Source organism: Antechinus flavipes, chromosome 1, assembly GCF_016432865.1.
Source record: "Antechinus flavipes isolate AdamAnt ecotype Samford, QLD, Australia chromosome 1, AdamAnt_v2, whole genome shotgun sequence".
Taxonomy (NCBI): domain Eukaryota; kingdom Metazoa; phylum Chordata; class Mammalia; order Dasyuromorphia; family Dasyuridae; genus Antechinus; species Antechinus flavipes.
The window spans coordinates 282,732,432-282,755,980 of NC_067398.1; the positions used below are offsets into that span (position 1 = coordinate 282,732,432).

Below are 23,549 nucleotides of genomic sequence, written 5' to 3' on the forward strand. Positions count from 1 at the left end.
ACTGTATCATGCTGTACCTAGTCCAAGTTCTTTATTTTTCAGATGAGAAAATCAGGGAAGAAAGAGGTGATAGGATTTGCCCACAGACTATCATAACTTGAACCCAGAAATTCTTCTAACAGCCTTTGAACTACATCATAGTTCTTGTAGAGAAGGACATAAAGCACACTATTGTGCTGTGCAAAATGGTTTCAGAAAAACCTGGAAAGACTTACATGAATTGATGCAAACTAAAGTAAGCAGAACCAGAAAAATACTGTATACTATATTGTACAATGATCAAATGTAAATGACTTAGTTATTCTTGGCAAATAGTTGTCCAAGACAATTTTGAAGTACTTATGGTTAAAAATACTCCCTGCATCTAAAGAACCGATGGAGTCAGAATGCAGATCAAAGCACATTTTTATTTTACTTGATTTTTTCTTCAGTGTTTGGAGTTTTTTTTATTTGTTTTTTGTCTGTTTCTTTCACAACTTGAGTGATATGGATATATGTTTTGCATAGCTGTACATATATAATCTATATCAAACTGTTTGTCTTCAAGGGAGACCAAAAGGGAGGGAGAGGAGAGAGTTACATTTCAATTTTTTTCTAAAAATGTGAAAAATTATTTTTACAAGTAATTGGGAAAATATAAAATACTAAGAATAATGCACACAAATATTATTTCATTTGATAGGTGGTGATAAAATTGTCTAACAAGATCATATGCAAAGAGATCACAGGATCTTAGAATGAAACAAGAAGGGACCTTAAAAGGGTCTTTCCCTTCTTTCCCTCTCCCTGCCTCCTCCATTAGTCCAATTTCTTCATTTTACAACTAAGTACCATGGAGGCTAAAAATCTTGCCCAGTGTCATTCAGACAATTATTAGGAGAGACAGAATTTTGCCCTAGTCCCTAGATTCTAGTAATCTTTCCATAGTACCAAGCTACCTCTCCTTTATCCCCTGCTAAAGATAGGAGGCTAGACTGTGAACTTGAAGTCTATGAATCTGAGTATAAAATAATCCTTCATGCCATATCATTTTCTATCTTCACTGGAGAATATAATGTGCCCATGGGAGCTCCATGATGTTATTTCTAGAATCACATAAACATGACCTATCTTGAATGGCCTCTGTCCAATGAACTTTAAATGTAATATTATACACAAATTGCATTGCAACAGATGAGTTGCATACCCTATGCTGGGCATAGAACAATGTAACACATTTCCTTCCCTCTTGAGCAAGTTTATAGGAGTTAGCACACCACACATACATATCATAAAGGCAACTCCATGGCAATAAACTTACAAAACAAATATTTTAACTAGGTGTAAACACCATGGAATATTGAGGACAAAAAGAATAAACCAAGCTCTTTGTCCTGAATATAAAAAATTAGCTGTCATATTTAGAGTCATTCATTCACCCAATAAGCATTAGGGGATTGTTATGTGTTGAGGATTGTGCTAGAAATTAAGTATAAAGAGAAAACAGCAAAAATAGCACCTGCACTCAAGCAAATAGTTTACTCAAGAGAAACATGGGAAGATAAATACAAAACAAATGCAAAGTAAGCAGAAAAAAAATATTTGCATAGCTTTGGGGGAGAGGGGATGGATATACAACAAAGGAATTTATAACAAAGTAATTTCTGAGGTATACACTAGCAACATATAGCAAAATTACCTCCTATGGAGAGTGAAGTAAAAACTAGATTGGATCACTTAGGAAGGTAGCTAGGTGGCACAGCGGGATAAAGCTTCTGGCCTTGAATCAGGAGTGCTTATCTTCCTGAGTTCAAATGTGGCCTCAGATACTTATTCCCTATGTGACCCTGGACAAGTCATTCAACTCTGTTTGCCTCAGTTTCCTCACTTTGTAAAATGAGCTGAAGAGAGAAATGACAAACGATTCCAATATCTTTGCCAAAAACAAAAAACTTACATTACAAAGAATTAGACATGACTGAAACAATTGAATAATAAGAGAACTTGAGCTAAGTAGAAGAACTAGAGATGATACGAGGCCTTTGTAAAGGGTATTACAGACATGGGGTTTATTGTCTGTATAAGAGTGAAAAGGTGTTGCAGACATAGGGTTTATTGTCTGTATAAGAGTGAAAAGGTGTTGCAGACATGGGGTTTATTGCCTGTAGAAGAATATAAAAATGTTAAATAGACTGTTGTGTGAAGAACAGCAAGAAGCCCAATTCAGCATAATTGAAGGGGGCATGACAAAATAGAGTATGAAGGAGTTTTTATTCCTTCCCCAGCAAATATTTGATAGAAAATTCAGCAGACATAGATAGTTGTTTTAAACATTTTTAAAATTAACTGATTAAGTTAAACATCTGAGGGCTATAAATTTTTCTCTTGCTGGTTCACAGAAAGACTAAGGGAAAAGTCACTTCCCCTCCCCATCATAAGTAAGAACTTTTACATCTGGAGCAACTCCGCAAAATGGAGTGGCACTCAGTATAATAAACCTAAAATTCAAATCCAACGTCAGACATTTACTAGCTGTGTGACCCTGGAAAGTAACTGAACACTTTCTTCATCTAGAAAATAAGGGGATTAGACACAATGTCTCTAAGGTTCTTAGTCTATGATTGTATAATCTCATGTAACCACGCCTGAGACAAGAGAGATACAATTTACCCTCATGGAAAAGTGCGCTAGATAGAGCACCAGTCTTGAAGTCAGGAGGACCTGAATTCAAATCCTGCTTCAGTCACTTAACAGTAGTTATGACCCTAGGCAAGTCATTTAACTCTAATTGCCTCACCAAAAATAATAATAATAATAAAAAGGAGTCTCATGCTATTGCTGGGACAAGGCAGAAAAGAAATTCCTCCAGCCTCCTTGTAGTTCCCATTTCAACCATTTACTCTCATTATCTAGGGACAAAACGCTACTGTTTCCTTGCTATCAGTACCTTTGAATTTAGTATATGGGGCAAAGCTCTGGTCATTCTACCCTAGTTATAGCTAGGCCATCTATGCTTCTCCCATTCCAACACAGTTATCAAGGAAGGAAGTCCAGCAACTTAAATAACTCCACCCAGCTAGCCCCAAGAGGGGGGAAAGGAGCAGAATTTGATGTGTTATTGTAAAATTTTTAGACCACTACAAAGTATAGGCTCAAGCAAAAACATGTCTGTTGGAAACTGGAAAATAGGCCATCAGACTGAATTTTTACCTGATCCAACTTAGTGGATTGATGAGTTGGATTCCTGATAGCTGGGAAAACATATATGGCTAAGGATCATTCACAACCATACTGTGAGGAGTAATTCAAAATTATCTTTAAAGTAGGGACACAAGCTTGGTCCTGTATTAAAACTCATAATAACTCAGAAATACCTCCCATATGCCCTTTGGGGACTAAGAGTTATGCCAGAGAAATAGCTTTTCCTTTGGAAAAAGGCCTACCACTATCTTCTGGGAGACTCAGAGTGCTAGAGGATAATTTGTGGGAGGGGACATTTGTTAAAACCATATCTAAAGCATGATTATATGTGGTGAGTCATATACAGTTATATACAGTGATAACTGTCAATATTTTTCACAAGATATGATGAGTCTGCTTTATTTTCTTTACATTCAAAATTTAGGGTGCTTACAAGTGTGAGAATGTAACAATATAATGGATTGTATCATAGGATAAGGTTCCAAGCTTTTCTAGGTAGGGCCAAAAAGTCAGAGGGGAAATTTCCCCAAGTGTAACTACCGTGTTTCCCCAATAATAAGACCTATCCCAAAAATAAGCCCTCCCCTTACTGTGTAAGATTCCTCTAAAATAAGCCCTATTGAGATTGCTACTGTAGTGAAGGTGATTCCCTGCACTACATGCTACATTACAGTACCCTCTGTATGCACCTTCCCCCTCCCCCCCTCTCCAGGTGAAACGCTCCGAGCTGTATCCAATCAGAGCTGCAGCAGTGAGCGCATCATCCTGTTCTTCCCCAGTGATTTGCTTGCTGGTGCCATTGAGAGCAGTGCCGCGGAGGAGAGCTGAGGCAGGACAACATAAAAACCCAGTATGTAAGCAGGAGTGAGGGGGCATGATGGAGGATAAAAGGGGCATGATGGAGAATAAAAGAAGAACTCAGGGGGCATGATGGAGGATAAAAGAAAAGCACTTACCGCGCTAAAGAAATGAAGAACTTCCTTGCAGAGAGAAGAATAGATCAAGTAATGATTCCTGCAGGAATGACTGCCTATCTCCAGAACCTTGATATTGCAATAAACAAGCCATTCAAGGACCATTTGCACATGGAAGTCAATGACTACATTGAAAATAGAATGGAAAGAAATGAGCGTGGAAACTTTGTGAAGCTCTGTCTGCAAGAAGTCATGACTTGGGTGAAGAAGTCATGGGATAAAATTACTGACAGCTGTGTCGCCAAGGCACTATAAGCAGGTTACCTGGACAAGACATGTTCATTTAAAGAGAGCTATATTGCTGGACATGACAGATTGGGTCCACTTCTTCTGAAGGAAATAGAGGCGCAAGACATCCAGGATGGAATTCAGAGTATGGACACTTATGACGATGTTGTTGAAGAAGATGACATGATCATTATTGAATAAAGGTACTTTTTTTTTTGTTCACATTAACCTGTGTATTAAAATTGCTGTCAATGTTCATTAAAATAAGCCCTCCCCTGAAAATAAGCCCTCTGGTGTTTTTCTGTCCAAAAAAAAAAAAAATAAGACAGTGTCTTATTATCAGGGAAACACGGTAGATCCTTCATATTATGTGAGAGCATTGTGATAATTCTGTATGATGCAATCTACTTATCCAATAAGCATCTTTACAATGCCCTGTAAGTCATCTACAATTTTAGTTCTGATATACCAATGTTCCATGATTTGTAGCCACTTAGCAGCACCCAAAGAATGGTGCTATTTTATAAGATGGGCTTCTAGATAATACCAAAATATTTACAGCAACACTTTTGTGTAGTAGGAAAGAAGTAAACAAAGCAGATGGTCATTAATCATATTTCTACTGGGCTAGAATAAATTACTGGAGCATCTAGGTGGCATAGTGGATAAAGCACTGGTCTTGGAATCAGGAACTCTTCCGGAGTTCAAATCCAGCTTTAGATATTTATTAACCATGTGACCCTGGGCAAAATCACCTAACCTTGCTTAACTCAGTTCCTAATCTATAAAGTGACCTAGAGAAAGAAATTGAAAACTATTCCTGTATCTTTGCTAAGAAAACCCCAAAAGGATTGTTGAGCTGGACATAACAGAAAAGGACTGGACAAGAACCAATTATTATATATAGTAATGTTATAGCTTTAAGTAACATGAAAAAATTTTAATAAAAATTACAAATGTTAAGGAAAAATGAATAAGATAATGTCTACATACCAAGAGTGTTTTAGGCAATGCAACATGAAGCATCTGCTTGCTAACTGAGCCAACATGGAATACTTTGTACTTCCTAAGCAGCTTCTACTCTGTATGTCTACAACTTCTGGGAGAGAAAAAAATGCCTCAGAGTCAAAGATGTATAAAGGAATCTTTATACATCAAATGAGGCATTCTCCTGAATGAAAATTCCTAAAAGAAGTGGAGACTTTCTTAAGCTTCCATGTTTCAGTGTGGATTCATTAAAAAAAAAAAAAATTGGAGTTGGAATTAGAATAGAAGTTAAATTTGAATATAACCTTTCTTACTAAATAGCCTAATGTGACACTAATGGCTAACTTCTCTGACTTCAGTTTCTTTACTTCTAAAATAGTCATGATAGTAATGAAACATTTTGTTAAGTCTTCATTTTGGTTTGCTAATGCATTTTTAGGATATTGGGTTTTTTTTTTTTTTTTTAAATTTCAGAAGAACAGATCAGCATTAAAATGTCCTGAGCATTGATTATGGACTTGCAAAGGAATAATATTGCAACAGAAAAGCCAAAGACCCTTCATATGGCATTGCAGGGATAGCACTCACAAATACATTTTTGGTTGTGGCCAATGTAGGAATTTGTTTTGCTTATTTGTTATAAGGACTTTTCTTTCCTATTTTTTTTCTCTGATGGGAAAGGAGAAAAAGGGGGGGGGGGCAGAGGGGAGAGAAAATAACTTGAAAAATCACAAAAGAAATGATAATACTCGTGTGCATCAAAAAAGCTAGAGCAGAATTACAAAGATAATGCCAATAGCCAGCATATAATATATTGTTCATCCTTCTTTTTCAAAGAGGACCAATGACATCATGAAGTGATAATGTCTTGAATCCTGTGTGAATTGAATTTAAGTAAGGCAGAGTTGCACAAAGTCATCAGCCTCACTCTCTCTTCCAATTATTGAAGTCCAGTGGCAAGACAAAAGTTAGATGAACTGGTGATAGTGTGGGATGCAGTAGGTGACCTTGGTGTCTTTGATGTCTAACTTCATGTCTGACTAAGTTCTAAGTACTCCACAGCATCTACTTCCTGCACCTTCATGGCCATTGAAACAAATTGTTTTCATCTGCTCATTTTATGAGGGAAAGTCTTATCCTCAACCTTGTTTAGCCCATCTCCCAAAATGGTTTGCCAAGGTATGACCATTGTGCTTGCTTCAGCTTTTGGAGGCAAGGGTAAGTGTTGAATGAGAAGTAGATACCCTGAAAAGGGTTGCAAGCCCTCATACCAGAGGTACTAGTCCTCCCTGAACACCCCTTCCACCTCAGCTAGTATGTATATGTACATATATACGTGTGTGTATATAAATGTATCTGCATATGTGTATTTTATGTATGTGTATGTGTATACACACACATATATGTATATCCTCTTTCTCTTTATCTCAGAGAGAAAGAGATTATTTTAAGGTGGGTAAGGCCAAAAGAAATTAAGTGACTTGTCCAGGATCACACAATTAGTAAATATGTGAGATAGTATATGAACCCATATCTTTCTTACTCCAAGTTTAGTGCCTTCTACCAGGTCTTCTTTTTTTTTTTTTTTTTTAATAATTTTTTTATTGATAGAACGCATGCCAGGGTAATTTTTTACAGCATTATCCCTTGCATTCATTTCTGTTCCGATTTTTCCCCTCCCTCCCTCCACCCCTTCCCCCAGATGGCAAGAGTCCTTTACATGTTGAATGGGTTGCAGTATATCCTAGATACAATATATGTGTGCAGAACCAAACAGTTTTCTTGTTGCACAGGGAGAATTGAATTCAGAAGGTATAAATAACCCGGGAGGAAAAACATAAATGCAAGCAGTTTATATTCATTTCCAGTGTTCTTTCTCTGGGTGTAGCTGCTTCTGCCCATCTTTGATCAATTAAGGCTCTCTTTATCAAAGAGGTCCACTTCCATCAGAATACATCCTCAAACAGTATCATTGTTGAGTCTACCAGGTCTTCTTGAACTTTTTCTACTCCCAACCCCTTTTCACTCAAGAAATTTTTATGTGACTCCAAGTAGATAAATAATAGAGATACAAATCAAACATTTGCTAATAATAAATCATAAAGAAATTTATTTTAAAATAATTCTTTGGTATACATATAATTTTACTATTTATTAAAGATGAAAACAAATTTGCATACTAATGAAATTGCTGTGCTTTTTTATTTTTACATAAATTTTGCTGGAACATTTGATATCTTTTACTGTTGGAATACAAGAGAGCCACCTAACAGTGGCTGCTGAAGATCCAACCCAGACCTGCAGAATGAATCTCCCCTTATGAGAGGATGATGCAAGGAGACTGAGAGGCAGTTGCTGTTCTCTGACTTCTCTGACAGAGGCTGTTGCATTGTCTGACCTCTCTCCTCTTCCTCTGCCTCCAATTTATCTCATTCACAGTCTGCAACACTTGTGTCAGCAAAGGCTGCCTTGCACCTCCTTCAGATGTTATGATTAACAACTGTGGAAACTTTGAGAGAAGTGACCTGTTCTTAACAATTCCCCGTTTTTCGTTTTTTTGCTATTATTTTCCCCCACAGCATAATCCGCACATTGAGGAATGCAAGCAACACTATCACCTCTAGAGGGCCGTAGCAGGTGTTGATCTTATCATGTAGGCAAACTTTCAAAGAAGAGAACTATAGTCAGAACAGGCATTTAAGTCTCTCATCAGTCTCCTGGCTTGGCCCTTTGATGTGTTAATCCATTTAATTACCTCAACTAAAAAAGTCTTACTGGGGCTCTTTTTCCTTTCTTTTCCCACAGGTTACCAAAGGAATTCTAGAAGAAACCTTCTCACAAACAGCTCTGGTTCTTCTTGTAATTCTTATGCTTCTTAGACCCCATGTTCAGGCACCATATGTTGAAATGCACAAGAGGTGTTGGAATATATGGGAACCACCTGACAGTGGCTGCTGGAGATCCAACTCAGACTTGCAGAATGGATCTCCTCTTGTAAAAGGAGACTGAAAGGCAGTTGCTGTTCTCTGACTTTTCTGACTGAGAGGCCATTGCATTGTCTGACCTCTCTCCTCTTCCCTCTTCCCCAAATTTATCTCATTCCCAGTCTACAACACCTGTGTCAGCAAAGGCTGCCTTTCAATTCCTTCAGATGTTATGATTCACAGCTGTGGAGGCTCTCAGAGAACTGACCTGTCCCTTACCATTTTACTACTACTACTTTTTTTTTTACACCCCACCAACTCAGTTATCTGACTCTGTTTAAACAGCTTCATACTGTATCGATGGTATCAAACTTACTCAACCACACAGTTGCAGACCTCATATTTATTTAGTTTTAAAATGTAATATCATTTATGTTGCATTTTTATTTACTTCTTTAAATATCCCCCAATTACATTTTAATCTTATTCAGGATATTCCCAGTATTGTTATGGTCTACATGTAAGCTGGTAACCACATGTTTGATACTTCTTGCACTATATTTCCTTTTTTTTTTTTTTTATCAATAGTATTTTGGTTTTCCATATATATGTAAAGAGAGTTTTCAATATTCATTTTTGTAAGACTTTGTATTCAATTTTTTCCCTCCCTTCCCTATCTCCTCACTCCCAAAGACAGCAAGCAATCTGATATAGGTTATACATATATAATCATTTTAAACATATTTCCACAATTGTCATGTTGTCTTGCATAATATTTCAAAGAAAGAGAAAGCCATAGCATCACTTGAGGAACACTGAGTATCACAAAAGCAATCTAGGTACCCAAACTTAGAGGTAAAATGGCAGAGAGAGCTGGATTTGAGACCTGTTTCAAACTCTTACGAGCTGTGTGACTCTGAACAAGTCACTTCATACCTGAGCATCAATTTCCTCATTTAAAAAATAAAGGAGTTGTACTCCATGACTTCTAAGATCTCTTTCATCTCTAAAATTATGATCTGAGGTTTTCTTGCTGTTTTTCCAAAATTTGAATTTGACTGTGATGCAAACCAGAAGTCAAATTCATCTCTCCTCTCTATCCACTAGGTGTCAGTCATTAAAAAGGAGTCATTGGCCCTGAACTAGATGGGTGCATGGATCCAATTAAAAGTAATTATTTTTGTTCTTATCAAGTAGCTTAAACTTCTTTCCATGAAATGGGAGCAAAAAAAAAAAAAAAAGTGGGAAACTAATTATTTTCAAATTTCATTATCTCTTAGGAGTACTTTTTTACTAACTTCCAACACAGCTTTGTCCATACCCCATTACATAGTTGACAAAAATGTGAGAAAAATCTCATGCAAATACAGCATAAATGACTTACCTTTCAGAAAGAGTAATTATCTGAACTTTATCTCACTTAAGATACCCATACATAAAGGCATCTTTTAGTTTGCAATGACTTTTTTTCAAAACTGAATTTGGTTCAAAACTGAATTTACCTGGTTTGGTAATATTCGGTTTTTGTTTGTTTTGTTTTCTTTTACAACCAGACTTTGATCTGATTTCTTTTGATTAGCTAAAGAGTTGGGCAGAATATCTGGGAATACCAGTACTCTATGCCAAATTGGCCAGAAGACTTGTGTTTGAGTCCCACATTTGTCACTTTCTAGATAAATGAATTTGTACTTCTAATTTAACCTCTATGAGTATTATTTTCCTTCTTTATACAGCAGATATCATGTCTTCTTCACAGAGTACTTATAAGGATCAAGTGAAAAATATGAGTGAAATTACTCTGCAAAGCATAAAATACTATATGTAAATTATTTTCATTATCAAGTACTGATTAAAATATTGATTTTCATCCTTAATCATAAGTGGGATAAAATACTGGATTATGGAGGTCAAAACTGAACACTAAATTTGGAGTAAGAAGTGGAAGTAAGAAGTAGAAAAAACTTGAATCTCAGTTGAATTCAATCCAAATTTATTAACACCTATTGTGCACAAGGAACTGTATTAGGTGCTAGAGACCCAGAGACAAAATGAGTCCCACAGGAAAAACATGGAATCCTCTTCCCTTGAAAAAGGAGAGACTATCCACATTTAATAGTGTATCTGCTGATAAATGTGATTGGTTTTGCTCAAGTTGTTTTTACAAGGCAGATATATATGAGGGGCAAGTACGACAAATTTCTAGTAAATCACTGGCCTTCAATTTCCTCATCCCTAAAATGAGGGGTATTGGCACAATGACCTCTAAAGTTCCTAAGACCTACAAATTTCTGTGTCTGAGTTTCAAAGACCTTAACAGTTATATATCAGAGCCTTCCCAATTTGTTGCTGTTGTAACTGACAGTTATGTGGAGGAAACTGAGTGGCTGCCCATCAGCTGGAAAATGGCTGAATAAGTTATGATATATGAATATTAGAGAATATTATTGTTCTATAAGAAACAATCAGCAGGATGATTTCAGAGAGGCCTGGAGAGACTTACATGAACTGATGCTAAATGAAATGAGCAGAACCAGGAGATCATGGTATTCATCAACAGTAAGATTATACAATGATCAATTCTAATGGACATAGCACTTCTTAACAATAAGACAATTCAGACCAGCTCCAATTACCTTGTGATGAAGAGAGCCATCTATACCCAGAGAGATGACTGTGGGAACTAAGTGTGGATCACAACATAACATTGTCTCTCTTTTTATTGTTGGTTGCTTGCATTTTATTTTCTTTCTCTTTTTTTTTTCCTTGTTGATTTGATTGTTCTTGTGAAGCAAGATAATTGTATAAATATGTGTACATATATTGGATTTAACATATATTCTTACCATGTTTAATACATATTGGATTACTTGCTAGCTAAGGGAAGGGTAGGAAGAAGGGAGGGGGAAATTGGAACATAGGGTTTTGCAAGGGTTAATGTTGAAAATTATCCATGCATATCTTTTGAAAATTAAAAAGTTTTAATAATTAAAAAAAAAAGAATGTGGAGTCTTGATTAGCTTTGTAAGGGCCCATAAAGAACTTATGTTGTCATAGAAACAATACTAATAGTTGGAATTTAGAAAGAACTTCAGGTTTGCAAAGCACTTCACATACATTAATATCATTTGAGCTTCACTATAATACTGGAAGACAGGTGCCATTATTATCAATAAGGAGGTGCGAGGTCAAGAAGAGTTACTTTGACCAGTGTCACACATTAACTAAGAATCAGAAACAAGATTTGAACATGGGTCTTCCTTACTCCAAATTTATCCACTGTGTAACCTACAAATAACTACAATTCCACTTCCCTTCCTGAAAATAAGAGAGAACACTACTCTATATCACTGGATTCTGAGTGTACTTATAGCGCAATAGATAGTCATGCCCTATCCAGTAGCTGTGTGGCAATGTTGATTAAGCTAGAGATTAATATTTCAACCAATATTTGTTCCTTTTTTTCTTCTTCAAAAGAGCTTTTACTCATTATTAGTCTTCATCTAAAAAACTCAGGAAACACTAGTTAAATTTAATTCACCTATCATCAATAATAATGAACATTCTGATTTCTATGTTAATTGATTCAGAAAGTATCTCGCTCAAAGTCACACATCAATTCCATTCCATAGCAGAGATTCTGATTCTGAATATGTGACAATGAATTCATAGTTCCTCAGGTAATATACTGAGAAGTGTTACTACTAATAGGCTGTGACTCATTGCAGAAAATCTCCATCGTATAACCCTATCAAAATATCCTAAAGAAATTGCAAGTCTCCATTGTATTTCACTTATCAATCAGTAAAATAGCTCCCTCTTGCCCTAGTCTGTTCCTCCTTGGTAATGTGTTAAGTTCCCTCAATATGACTTATGTTGTTGTTATAATAGAATTCTATTGCTGTAGAAAAAAATGAATGTGACTTCTTTAAGGGATAATTTAAAGCCAAGTAGTGACTTGAGAAGGGGTAAGGGAAGAATAAAGTAAATTAATTTAGTTAGGAAGGATTTTAGATGGAGAGAAGCTTATCAGTTGATTCATTTGGTTCTGCTTTGGAGGATGCAAAGAATTTTATGTAAGATTTTATTCCTTTACCCCTTTTTCCATGGTTTTTGTTGATAATTATTAAATCTAAAATTTTTTCGATTTAAAGAGCAGGAGCCATTCAACTGTGTCCAACAAATAAAATTGTATACACTTCATATCCTTATACTTATGTTATTACTGAATGACCACTCTAGGCCTTAGCTATCTCTCCTCCCGCCAAAGATTCGAAAATTTTGTTAGATTAATAATGAATAATACACTACTTTAGATGAAATAAATTTCTCTAATTCCAAGCAGGAGATGGCCATCTAAGGCCAAGGCCAGGAAGGCAACAACAATAAAAAAAAAAAAAAAAAATGCACCATGTAGAACAAGGAAAGGATATCCAAGGAAAAGAGATAGAAAAGAAGGCATATTAAAATAAAGAGAGGGAGAGAGGAAACCTGAGGGAGTGAGAAAAAGAAAGTGTGAAGGCCAGAAAAAAGCCAGTGCTTTCCACCTTCTTCCCTCCTTGGGCCAGGGACAGTCCTATTCCATTATAATCTTTAAACTCTACTCTTTTCAGCTCAAATAAACATTTGCTTATTTCCCCACTTAGTTTTGCCAAAATTAAAACTCTTCAAAAGCCTTATTTACCAATTATTATTATATTCTCTCCATCTTCAGCCTTCCATGTGATGACCACATTTAGCACCCAGAATATATTAAAATCAGCCAGAGTCAGAATAAGGGAAAATGCTTGACCTTTATTCTTTGCGGAGATGAAGGGAAATGGCAATACCAAGTGAGAGCAATTGTGACAGGAATCCTGCCAGCAGTGCCTCTGGCTCTCACACTCCACCCACCAAATCCTCTAAGCAATCTCCTATACAACACATCAAACTTGCACAGAGAGTGGGCGGGTGCATTCTTTCTCCAAGCATATATTAATAGAGTATTGTCCAATTGCTAATTAGCCTTAAGTGCTTGAGACCTCAGTGCAATGACTCAAGAGAATCAGCCCATTACATCTCCAAAGCTGTGAGACTATTTTCCCTTACTCCTGGCTACAATATCAGGCCTGCTCAGTCACCCCTATTTCACTAGAATCCCTGCCAAACTCCACCAGACCTTCACCTGCTTTATACCCAGCCTAAGTTTCACACAGGTCAGAGAATCCAATATAATGGTGCCATCAGCTTTATTTCTTCCACACTGCACTTCACCCTGCATGACTCCACCTTCAAAACCTCTTGCTAGCAACTTACCTCTGACAATCTGTTTAGCCATCTGTCCCTCTAGTTCTGGCAATGGAATTCTTGCAGTGAGGCATTGAGGCGAACTATCAGAACCTGTGTCATACAAAGGGAACTCTTTCTCAGGTATGAGCAGGATTCAATCTGCCCATCTTAACAGCTGGGGTCCAGGTTTCACAGACAATTTTAGAAAACACATTGCAAGCTGGATAACATTAGGCTGAGAGCCAAGTTCTGTGGGACAGAACATTCCCCACAATCCAATCTAATCAAAAAATTAGCCAACATCTATGAAGTTCAAACTATAGATTTATGTTTGGGGAGGAAATATTGAATTCAATCCCACCCAACATTTATTAACCAAGGCAAGGCATTATGCTAGACCCTGAGGGACACAAGTCAAAAACCAATAGGTTCTTTACCTTCAAGAATCTGTCAACAAGCTTATATCCTACTAATGAGCACTTGTTCAGTTTGCCCAACTCTTCATGATCCCATTTGAGATTTTCTTGGCAAAGACACTGGAGTAGCTTACCATTTTTTTTTTTCTAGCTCCTTTTACAAATGAAGAAAGTGAGACAAACAAGAATTGCCCAGAATCACACAAGTAAATGTCTGAGGACAGATTTGAATTCAGGAAGATAAGCCTTTGGGCCTTAGCTGCCATCTGATGAGTACATGTCAGAAATATAAATAACTTAAAAATTCATTTCAAAAGGAAAAGAGTACAAAGAACTAGGGCAGGATCTCTTAACCAGGAGCTTGAGAACTTGGTTTGGTTTTTATATTTTGATAATTATAAGTTAACATAATTTCCTTTGTATTTTTTTGTATTTCATTTTATGTTTTTAAAAAATTTTTCTGAGAAGAGTTCCACCAAGCTTCACTAGGCTACCAAAGGAATCCATGACACAGAAAAAATAAAAAACCCTTCCTTTCAGTCTTGTTTTTTTTCCCCCAATTCCCAACCCTGGAATGCTCTTTTCTTTACTGACCGAATTACTACTTATTCTTAAAAATCCCTCTCCTCTGTGAAGTCTTCCCTGATATGATTTATAAATAACAGATTTTCCTCAGATATCAGTGATGTAACAGTCATGCTGTACCTTTAATATACTTCTCATATCATAGTATGTATTACAATTGTGTATTTGTTTCATATATATCCTCTAGATGAATAAGTTCCCTAAGGCTCTTTCTTCCCCCACTACTTTAGAAGTGGTCCCCACATATAACAGATCTTTGTTATGAAACCCTTGGCCCTAAAGAGGAAGTCAGGAGGCAGGAGATGAGACTAGCTAGGGAGAAATCAACCCAGAATAATTCCTTTTTACTCCCTCAGAGCTGCTGCTTTAGTTGAGAGGACATACAAGAGTTTGAGAAATGTCTTGTAGTAATGTTTAGGTGGGGGAAAGCACGAAGTTCAGTGACACAGAATTCAGCCTTCCAGTCTGTCTCCTGAATTCATGATGCCTTGTTCTCTTGAAAGCAATTTCTTAGAGACTTCTGCTCTTTAGCTTTCTCCTCCTTCTGAGCTTGTTTGCCCTTCTTTTGTTCCCTGGGACTTCTCTCAGCCTTCCCCCCATAACCCTTAGCCTGGGAGGGGCTAACTTATCTGTTAAAGTCAGCAATGATGAGAAAGAGTCAGATAAGAAACAGAAAGAAACACTAAGTCATCTCAGAGCTCCATGTTTTTGCCAGGCTATGAGGGGATGCACATCACTGAAGCAAGAAATTTCCTGGATAAGGAGGTATTATTGCCTAGCTGACCCCACTTGACTTTGACCATTTAAGATGCCAAGAAATCTCTCTATATGCTAGACCTTATAATTGCCTTACATTGATAACAAACGATAACATTCATTATGTGCTCATTATGCAGCATAAGTCATTCTAGCTCCCTTCATGTAAATTCCTTTGACTAGAGATTTAATTTATTCATTGTCCCCAAATCATTTATCAATAATAATTTAGAGGATTGTTTAAGGGCTTAACATGAATCAAGCACTGTGCTGAGAATATAGGTATGCAACCATAATCAAACAAAATGTCTTTACCCTCAGAGAAACATATAAGGATGATTCAAAGTGAGAGGTGGGAGAATAGAGGAGTCAAAGAAAAAAAACATGGCAGTCAAGGGGGAAAAACGGTTGAATCCAGAGAAAGTTCTAGTTGAGAGTGAGATGAAATAAAGATGAAAGCCTGTTTTAGGGGAGTCACCAATGAGGAAAAGGTCCAGAGTGAGTTTCCCACAGATAATCAACTAAGACAGACTTAGATCTTCTCAGCAATATGGTGATCCAAGACAGTTCCAATAAACTTAGGATGGAAAATGCCCATCTGCATCTGGAGAGAGAACGAAGGAGACTGAATACAGATTGAAGCATCCTATTTTTACTTTGGGGAGGGTGCTTTTTCCTTCTAATTTTTTTTTCCTTTTGTTCTGGTTTTTCTTTCACAACATGACTAATATGGAACTATTTTTAAAATGATTTAGTTGTATAATGTATAATGTATAAGACCTTGCTGTCTTAGCAAGGGGGGAGACAAGGGAAACAATTTTGAACTTGTGGTACTTGCAGCACCAGGGGGCAGTCGCGAGAAGGTCGGAGTTGACGTGGTTTATAGGGCGCAAAGGAGGCGGGCCCAGATCACCCATCCCCTACCCACACACACCCTTGAGGCGCTGGGCGGCGCTGCCAGGCGCGCAAGAAGCATGTGGAGGCCCAGGCTGGGAGAGCTGGCGCAGGCAGTAGTACCGCGGAGGCCCTGTCGAGCCGAACTGCGTACCCTGCAGCTGCTGGCGCTCAGGCCGAGGAAGGTTGGGCTCTGCAGCCTCCCGGCCCGGTTGGGGCCCCTGGTTCTGGAAGCAGGGGCTGGAACTGTGACTTCTTGGTCTCCGGGACAGTTGGTGAGTATGCAAAACAGAGCGGCCCTGTCTGCAGGATCAGGTGACGGGAAGAGCGGGGGCGGGGCCTGGGGAAATGGGAGGGGTGGGATCTAGGGAGTTGGAGGGGAAAACCTGGGGAATGGGAGGGACTGGTCAAATGAGAAGGGTGGGGCTTGAAGATAGAGAGGTGGGAGGGCGGGAGGGAATCTGTGGAACAGGAGGGGCGGAGTTTCTTGAATGGAGACGAGATCCAGAAAGTGTCGGGAACCGCACCTATGCATTATTTAGCTCTAAGCTGTCCTGAGTGCAATCTGAATTCTCTCTCTCTGACACTTAGTATCTGATGACCCCTGTCTTTCCTATATCTCCAGTCTTCTTACGCTTCCCTCCATGTATCTCTGTAACTTTGCAGTACTTGTACCCCCATTTCTGGAGTTCTCTGTTTTCCTCTCTTTTGCCTCTTGGTGAGGCTTGAATTGTGTAAAATTGACTTTTCTTTTATGTGTTTATGTTTGTTGAATTAATCTTGTGATGTAGTTAATATTTATATAGCATTTTAAGATTTGCAAAAGCTCTTACAAATATAATAATTTACATTGTGCTTACTGTGTGCCAGATACTGTTGTAAGCGTTTTATATTACGTCCTTTGATCCTCACAAGGGATGGGGGGACAGGGACAGGGATGGTAAGATCCTATTGTTATCTACATTTTACAAATTAATTGAGGCAAATCTTTTGGACTTAAGATCTTGCATGCTTATCTTTTGGGTTTCTCTGGAATGTAAGCTTCTTGAGGGTAGGGGCCTATTTTTTGCTTCAAAAAACCTGTTACATATTGTATCTTTAATAAATTCTGGATTATTGATTGATTGGGATTTAGCTTCCTCTTCTGTACAGAAGATTAAAATAGATCATCTGTAAAGCCAATCCCTTTTTAGCTCTAATATTTCATGAGTATAAAATTCTTCATTGGGTGGTTATGAAATCATTAATTCAGCTTCTTTACTTCTGGCTGAATTAATCACAATTCTGTGATCATTTCCTCCTAGGTCTTATTTCACAAATCTTTAATCATTACAACTTTGAATACTCAATACACAACTTTTGGGAGTCCAATGAGCCATGGTAGGAATCCTGATTTTTTTCTATGAAGTGTGTCTTCTTATAAATAAAAGTTGGTTTTTTTGTTTGGTTGTTGGGTTTTTTTTTTGTTTTTGTTTTTTTGTTTTTTTGTGGTAGGAACCTGCCATTTTATCTGTATAGAAAACTTACTTTTGAAGATATCCCCTCCATTGATACAGAGTAGCAGCTTCTGGGAAATTTAGAGTTCTAGAACAATACAGTGAACTTAGCAGATAAATGATTTGAATACAAGCTTCTGGGAAATTTAGAGTTCTAGAACAATACAGTGAACTTAGCAGATAAATGATTTGAATACAAACAGACACACAATTAATATGTGCTAAAGTTAGGATTTAAATTCTTGTCTTTTTAAAACTAACCAGTGCACTGTCTTCTTTATTTAATATTATTATGGGGTTGGTAAACAACTTCCATGAGGCAGGTTGGTGGCTCAGTTCTTGAAATACTGTTCTTGAAATCAAGAAGACCTGACTTCAAATTTAACCTCAGATACTTATTAGTTGAGTGACCTTATGCAAGTCACTTAAGCTGTTTGTCTCAATCCACTAGCGAAGGAAATGGCAATCCACTTCATTATATTTGCCAAGAAAACCTCAAATGGGTTCATGAAGAGTTGGACAAAGACTGAATGACTAGACAACAGCAGTAGCAGCAGCAACAAAATAACTTCTATACTGTAGACTGTTATGTATTTGCACTACTGTCTTCCCCATATTTCTTATCTTTTCTTCCCATCCTCAATCTATCTTTTAGGATTTAGGATAAAAAAAAAGAAAGAAAGAAAAATAAAGTATCTTCACAAAACATTCAACCAAAAGCCTGCTGCTGTTGTGAAGAAAGCACTTAGTAATTGTTGATTAGTAATTAAAGCACTTAACAGACTGCTTTGCACAGAAGTGCTTAATAAATGTTCTTTATTGTTTAAGTATAAATTATTCCATATCTGCTTAGGATTTAGGTTTATTTCTACACTTCATCTCCCCCATTTTTATTACGCAATTAATAGCTGACATTTTATATACATATATGTATCACTTTAAAGTTTGCAGAACTTAGAAACAACTTATTTGATCCTCATCACAATCTTATGAGTTCATTTCATAAAGGAAAATAAAGCTCAAAAAGCTTAAGACATGGGAATGGGAAGTGAGGTAAATAAGCATTTATATAACTTTTACCAAAGGCTAGACAAATAAGTTCTCATTTGATCCTGACAGAACCTCCCAGGGTAGGTGCTCTTATTTTTCCCATTTTACGTTTGAGGAACCTGAGGCACATAGAGATTATGTGCCCAGACTCAGACAATACGAGTTTGAGGCCAGATTTGAACTGACATCTTGCTTTCAGGCCCAAGGCTCTGTCTACTAAGCCATTGAACTACCCCAGCTTGGTCACAAAGCTTTTAAGCCTTAGAAGCAGTTTCTAAAGCCACTTCTCTCATGATTTCAAATCTAAAGTGTTTCTAGTGGTATTGGAACATTCAGATGTCCTTGTCACTTTATTATTTCTGAAAAGTATTTCACATGTATTTACAGTGACTTTTTCTTTTTTTATTATTATTATAGCTTTTGATTGACAAAATATATGCATGGGTAATTTTTCAACACTGACTCTTGCAAACACTTCTGTTCCAACTTTTCCTCTCCTTCCCTCTACCCCTTCCCCTAGATGGCATGTTAAACATACAGTGACTTTTAAAGCAACCATTGACAAGAAATCTACAAGAAAATGAACAGATCCCTCTTTTGAGTCATGAACTCTTCTGACAATGTGGCAAACACTATGAATCCCTTCACAGAATAATGTTTAAATGTACAAAGTAAAATATATAGGATTACAAAAGAAACAATTTATATTGAAATATAAGTATCAAAAAAAATTTTAAACAGGTTCACAGATCTAAGGTTAGGGACTTGAGAAATAGACAAAATCTTAGGAGCTTAGTAGAGAAGTCTCTAATACTCACAGAATGACATTAAAGATGGCTTCTTATTCTATGAGTGTTTTGTAGTTTATAAAACATGTTTTTCAGAAAGTATTTAGAGGAAGATAGTGCTAAGAGACAAGACCCCAAATTCAAATCTTGCTTCAAGACACTTAGTTATGTGACCTAATCTCAACTTCAATTTCTTCATCTGTAAAATTGGAGATAATAATAGCATGCACATCATAGAGTTCTTGTGAGGATCAAGTGAGATATTTCATGTAAAAACATTTACAAACCTTACAGCGCTATGTAAATACTATTTATTAATAATATCTATATTTCCAAATGAGGAAACTTATTTCCAATTAAGTGACTTGCCCAAGATAACATATTGCTTGCTTTGTTTTTTGTTTTTGTTTTTGTTTATCATTGACTAGTCATTTAATCTTTTCTTAAAGACTGACAGGATATTTGATACATCTGGAAAGAACCTATAGCTCTCATCACTAGTAAGTTTTCCCTTCTATTGAGCTCTCTTTGACTTTTACCCATTGGTCCTTTTTCTGCCCTTTGGGACCAAGGAGGCCAAGTCTAATTCATTTTCCACATGAGCTAACTCTTTAAATATTTGAGAAAATGCTAAATTCTCTCTTGTTTTCCAGGCTAAACATCCCTAATTCTTCAGTCCATCCCCTCAACATTGTGATCCTCTTCTTCTAGGTCCAGTCTAGTTTGTTATATCTTCCTCAAAATGTCATGCTTTAGAACAGGAAGTTCTGTCTCCATGAAGTTTTCTCTGATTCTCCCCCAACTGGAACTAATCTCTTCATCTTCTTAAATTGTTAACTGCTTGATGACAGTTTCACATTGCATCTTAAATTATAGGGGGATTTTTTTTTCAACATTACTAAAGTAATAGGGACTGGAGCTGTGATTTCAATAATATAGAAAACTCCCGAATGAGGAAATTCCTTCTTTCAATGCATATTGTCACTTTCTGTGCAAGTTCTTATCTTAGATGATTGCAGAGGTTTAAATGGTTGCTCAGAGTCACATATTATGAGTCAGAATTGGGACTTTCTCCTAAGTCTTCCCAGATCTGAGGCTAGATTGTTATCCACGATGCCAGGCTGTCTCACTTTCCTCTTGGTAATACTTGGTGATAAAGATAAGAATAAATTTTTCATACATTTTAACACTATCAGCTTCATAAGTAGAATGACAGTCGTTCTATAATGGTGTTTGGTTTGACTCAAATATATAACAAAAAAAGGTAATAATTATTTATGTTATTCAGAGTTCTCAGTTCCAAGGTTTCAAAGGCCAGATTCCAAAGATCAAAAAGCAGAGTGTTCATCTGATGAATTTGAGGAAAACAGGAACATTGGGTGACAAAAAGTAAGTTGCATTACCAGTGTTTATCATTTGTCATTACTCACTGGTCACATATCATTACACACGCATCATTGTGGTAGCACCACTATCATTAAGAATAGCATTCTTCACAAATCCCCTGGGAGTCCAAGATTGAAATCATGAGTGAAAAAAAATTGAACATCAGACACAGAAGAACAATACTGTGGGGATTAAGTAAAGCCAGAGAAATAACCCCAAAATAAGTACAACCTCAAAGTAGAACCTCAAAGAAAAAGAGGAATGGAAAAAAATGAAGCAAGAAGTTTTTGTTTTTATTATTGTTGTTTTAATAAAATTAGAGCACCTATGGAAAAAAATTGAAAAAAGAGTAAAGGACATAGAACAGAGAAAGGTGGAAAAGTGATCCAAGTAGTAGACACTCAGAAAAAATAAAATGGAACAATTAAAGCTCAATGATTCAATGAGACAACATGAAATATAAAAACAAAATCTAAAGACTGAAAAATTAGAAGAATATATGAGGTATCTACTATCAAAAACAGCTGACCCTATAAGGAAAGATAATTTAAGACTCATTGGCTCTTTGTAATAAGGGATGATTCTCAGGGAGATGATATAGGTAATATAAAAACTGTCAATAAGAATTAATTTCTAAATCAGTACACAGTCCCAAAAAAGTTTATTTATAATTAACTAAAAATTTATTGGTATATTTTAAATATAATCCTGGCCTGCCGTCTCCCTAGGAAGCCATCTCTCACAACAAAGAGAGAAAGAAAAAAAAGAATTCAAAATAATGAACACAATGGTGTCAGACACCAGTAGATTCTCTTCTGCTTCCTAGCTAAGCAGTGAGAAAGATTCATTTTCTCATCTTTAAGTACAAATTTTGGAGCATATGTGTGTTTTATTTGCAAAGGTTTTCTATAAGAAAATGTTTTCATCTATATATTGGAGGGGGTGCTGTTTTGTGGGCAAACGTCAGTTTACTCTTGTTTTAAATCAAAATAAAGAAATGAACTCAATGTAAGATTAGATTGAAGACTGTCTTGAGTTGAGCTAAATATTAAAAAGCTTTGTTTAAATAAAAGTCTTAACATTAGAGTTAAGTTTATATACGATTATCACATTACGTTAAACATTATTTCAACAAAATGTTATTTAAATTATAAAAATTTTAAAATAAAAAAGTTAAATGTGAAGTCTTACAGAAAATAATAAGTATACAAGATTTTTGTAGATTGATTTTTTCAATTCTTACACAAAACATGTTCCATAATAGTATTTAGCATTTATATAAGTATCAGAAGAATAAAATTTAATATTTTGCAGTTATATTCATATAATTTAATTATAATTTGGAGCTTATTGGGATAAATGTTATTCTTGTAATTATTGTAAGCATTTAATGAACAAATCTAAAATAATACTCTGAATGGTATATTGAATTACCCTGGGAATCCATAATGCATTTTCAGGGTTGCTGTTATTGAAAGAGATTTACAGAATAAAAGTCATTAAGTTGGACTACCTGGCCCTGGAGGGTTTTTCCATTTCTGAGAAGCTTTGTGTGTTATAAGTCAGGATAATTTAGCACCTTTGTTCAAAAGAAAATTAATTATCTGAAGGCACTTGGCAAGATCACAGTGTGAGTGTCACTTAGTTAAATGGTTTCTCAACAGCTTGTCAGTGATTTTCTGGAGGGAATCAAGTCCCCACCTCTTTACTGGTTGGTAAAATAAAGCTAAAGAAGGAAGATCAATGTGTGACAACCTGTGAACTCCCTGGGCATCTCCTCCCTTCATTGGGTAGTCTTTTTTTTTTTTTTTTAAATTGACATCTATATGTTGTTTAAAAAAAAAAGAAGTAGTGCGGATTGGTACTGGTAGGGGAAATTTGTTTACTCATTAGAAATCCTCTACAGGTCTGTACTTTAAAAAAAAATTTAAAATTACATGTGTATGTTTTTTTTCACCTATAAGTTGTTTCCCCATTCCTCAACAGATTATAAACTCTTGAGAACAAGGACTGTCTTATTTTTGTCTATTTTTCCCAATACTTAATAAATGCCTATTTCTTTGAAAAAAATTTAAAAAAAGAAAATGCTTTCGTATATATTCAATAAACACTTGTGGATTAAATGATCTGACCACATCATGTACTTGCCAGTTTACTTCCAATAGCCTCTTTTGGATTGTTAGTTTTAAGTTGAGCTGCAAATCCATTCTTTTAATATTTAGTTGTCCATTTGGAACTTGTGATTTTTAGTTCCTCTTAAGAAATAGGAAGATTTATAGAATTTCTAAAATCTCTCCTCCTCCAGCTTCTAGTTATTTTGAGAATGAAAAATATTGTGCCAACATAAAGTCATAATCTTAAGAGTTTGAAGAAACCTCAGAGGATGTCTTGCATGAATCCCCTCAAGCATATTCCATCTTACAGAGTAATGGTTTTGTCACAATCTTCTTGGTCTTCAAAACTGTTTCTAAAATCACAGAATTTCTGAATGGGAAGAAATTTCAGAGATTATGTAGTCTGGTCCTGTTATTGGGAAGAAGAAGAAAGTTGTGATTTTTTTTTTTTTTACATTTTCTTATTGTTTTAAAATTTTTTTTATTAATTTGGTACTGAGTAAAAT

At 36.1% G+C, this 23,549-nt stretch overlaps 1 protein-coding gene across 1 annotated transcript in view; it reads left to right on the forward strand.

Moving 5' to 3' along the window:
• The first annotated feature begins 15,964 nt into the window (after positions 1 to 15,964).
• Positions 15,965 to 23,549, forward strand: part of FXN (frataxin) — a 33,665-nt gene continuing 26,080 nt past the window's right edge. The window contains exons 1-2 of the mRNA XM_051961860.1: positions 15,965 to 16,484; positions 20,832 to 20,932. Coding sequence (XP_051817820.1) covers positions 16,290 to 16,484; positions 20,832 to 20,932 — 296 coding nt within the window. The 5' untranslated portion in view covers positions 15,965 to 16,289. The remainder of the gene's footprint in view (positions 16,485 to 20,831; positions 20,933 to 23,549) is intronic.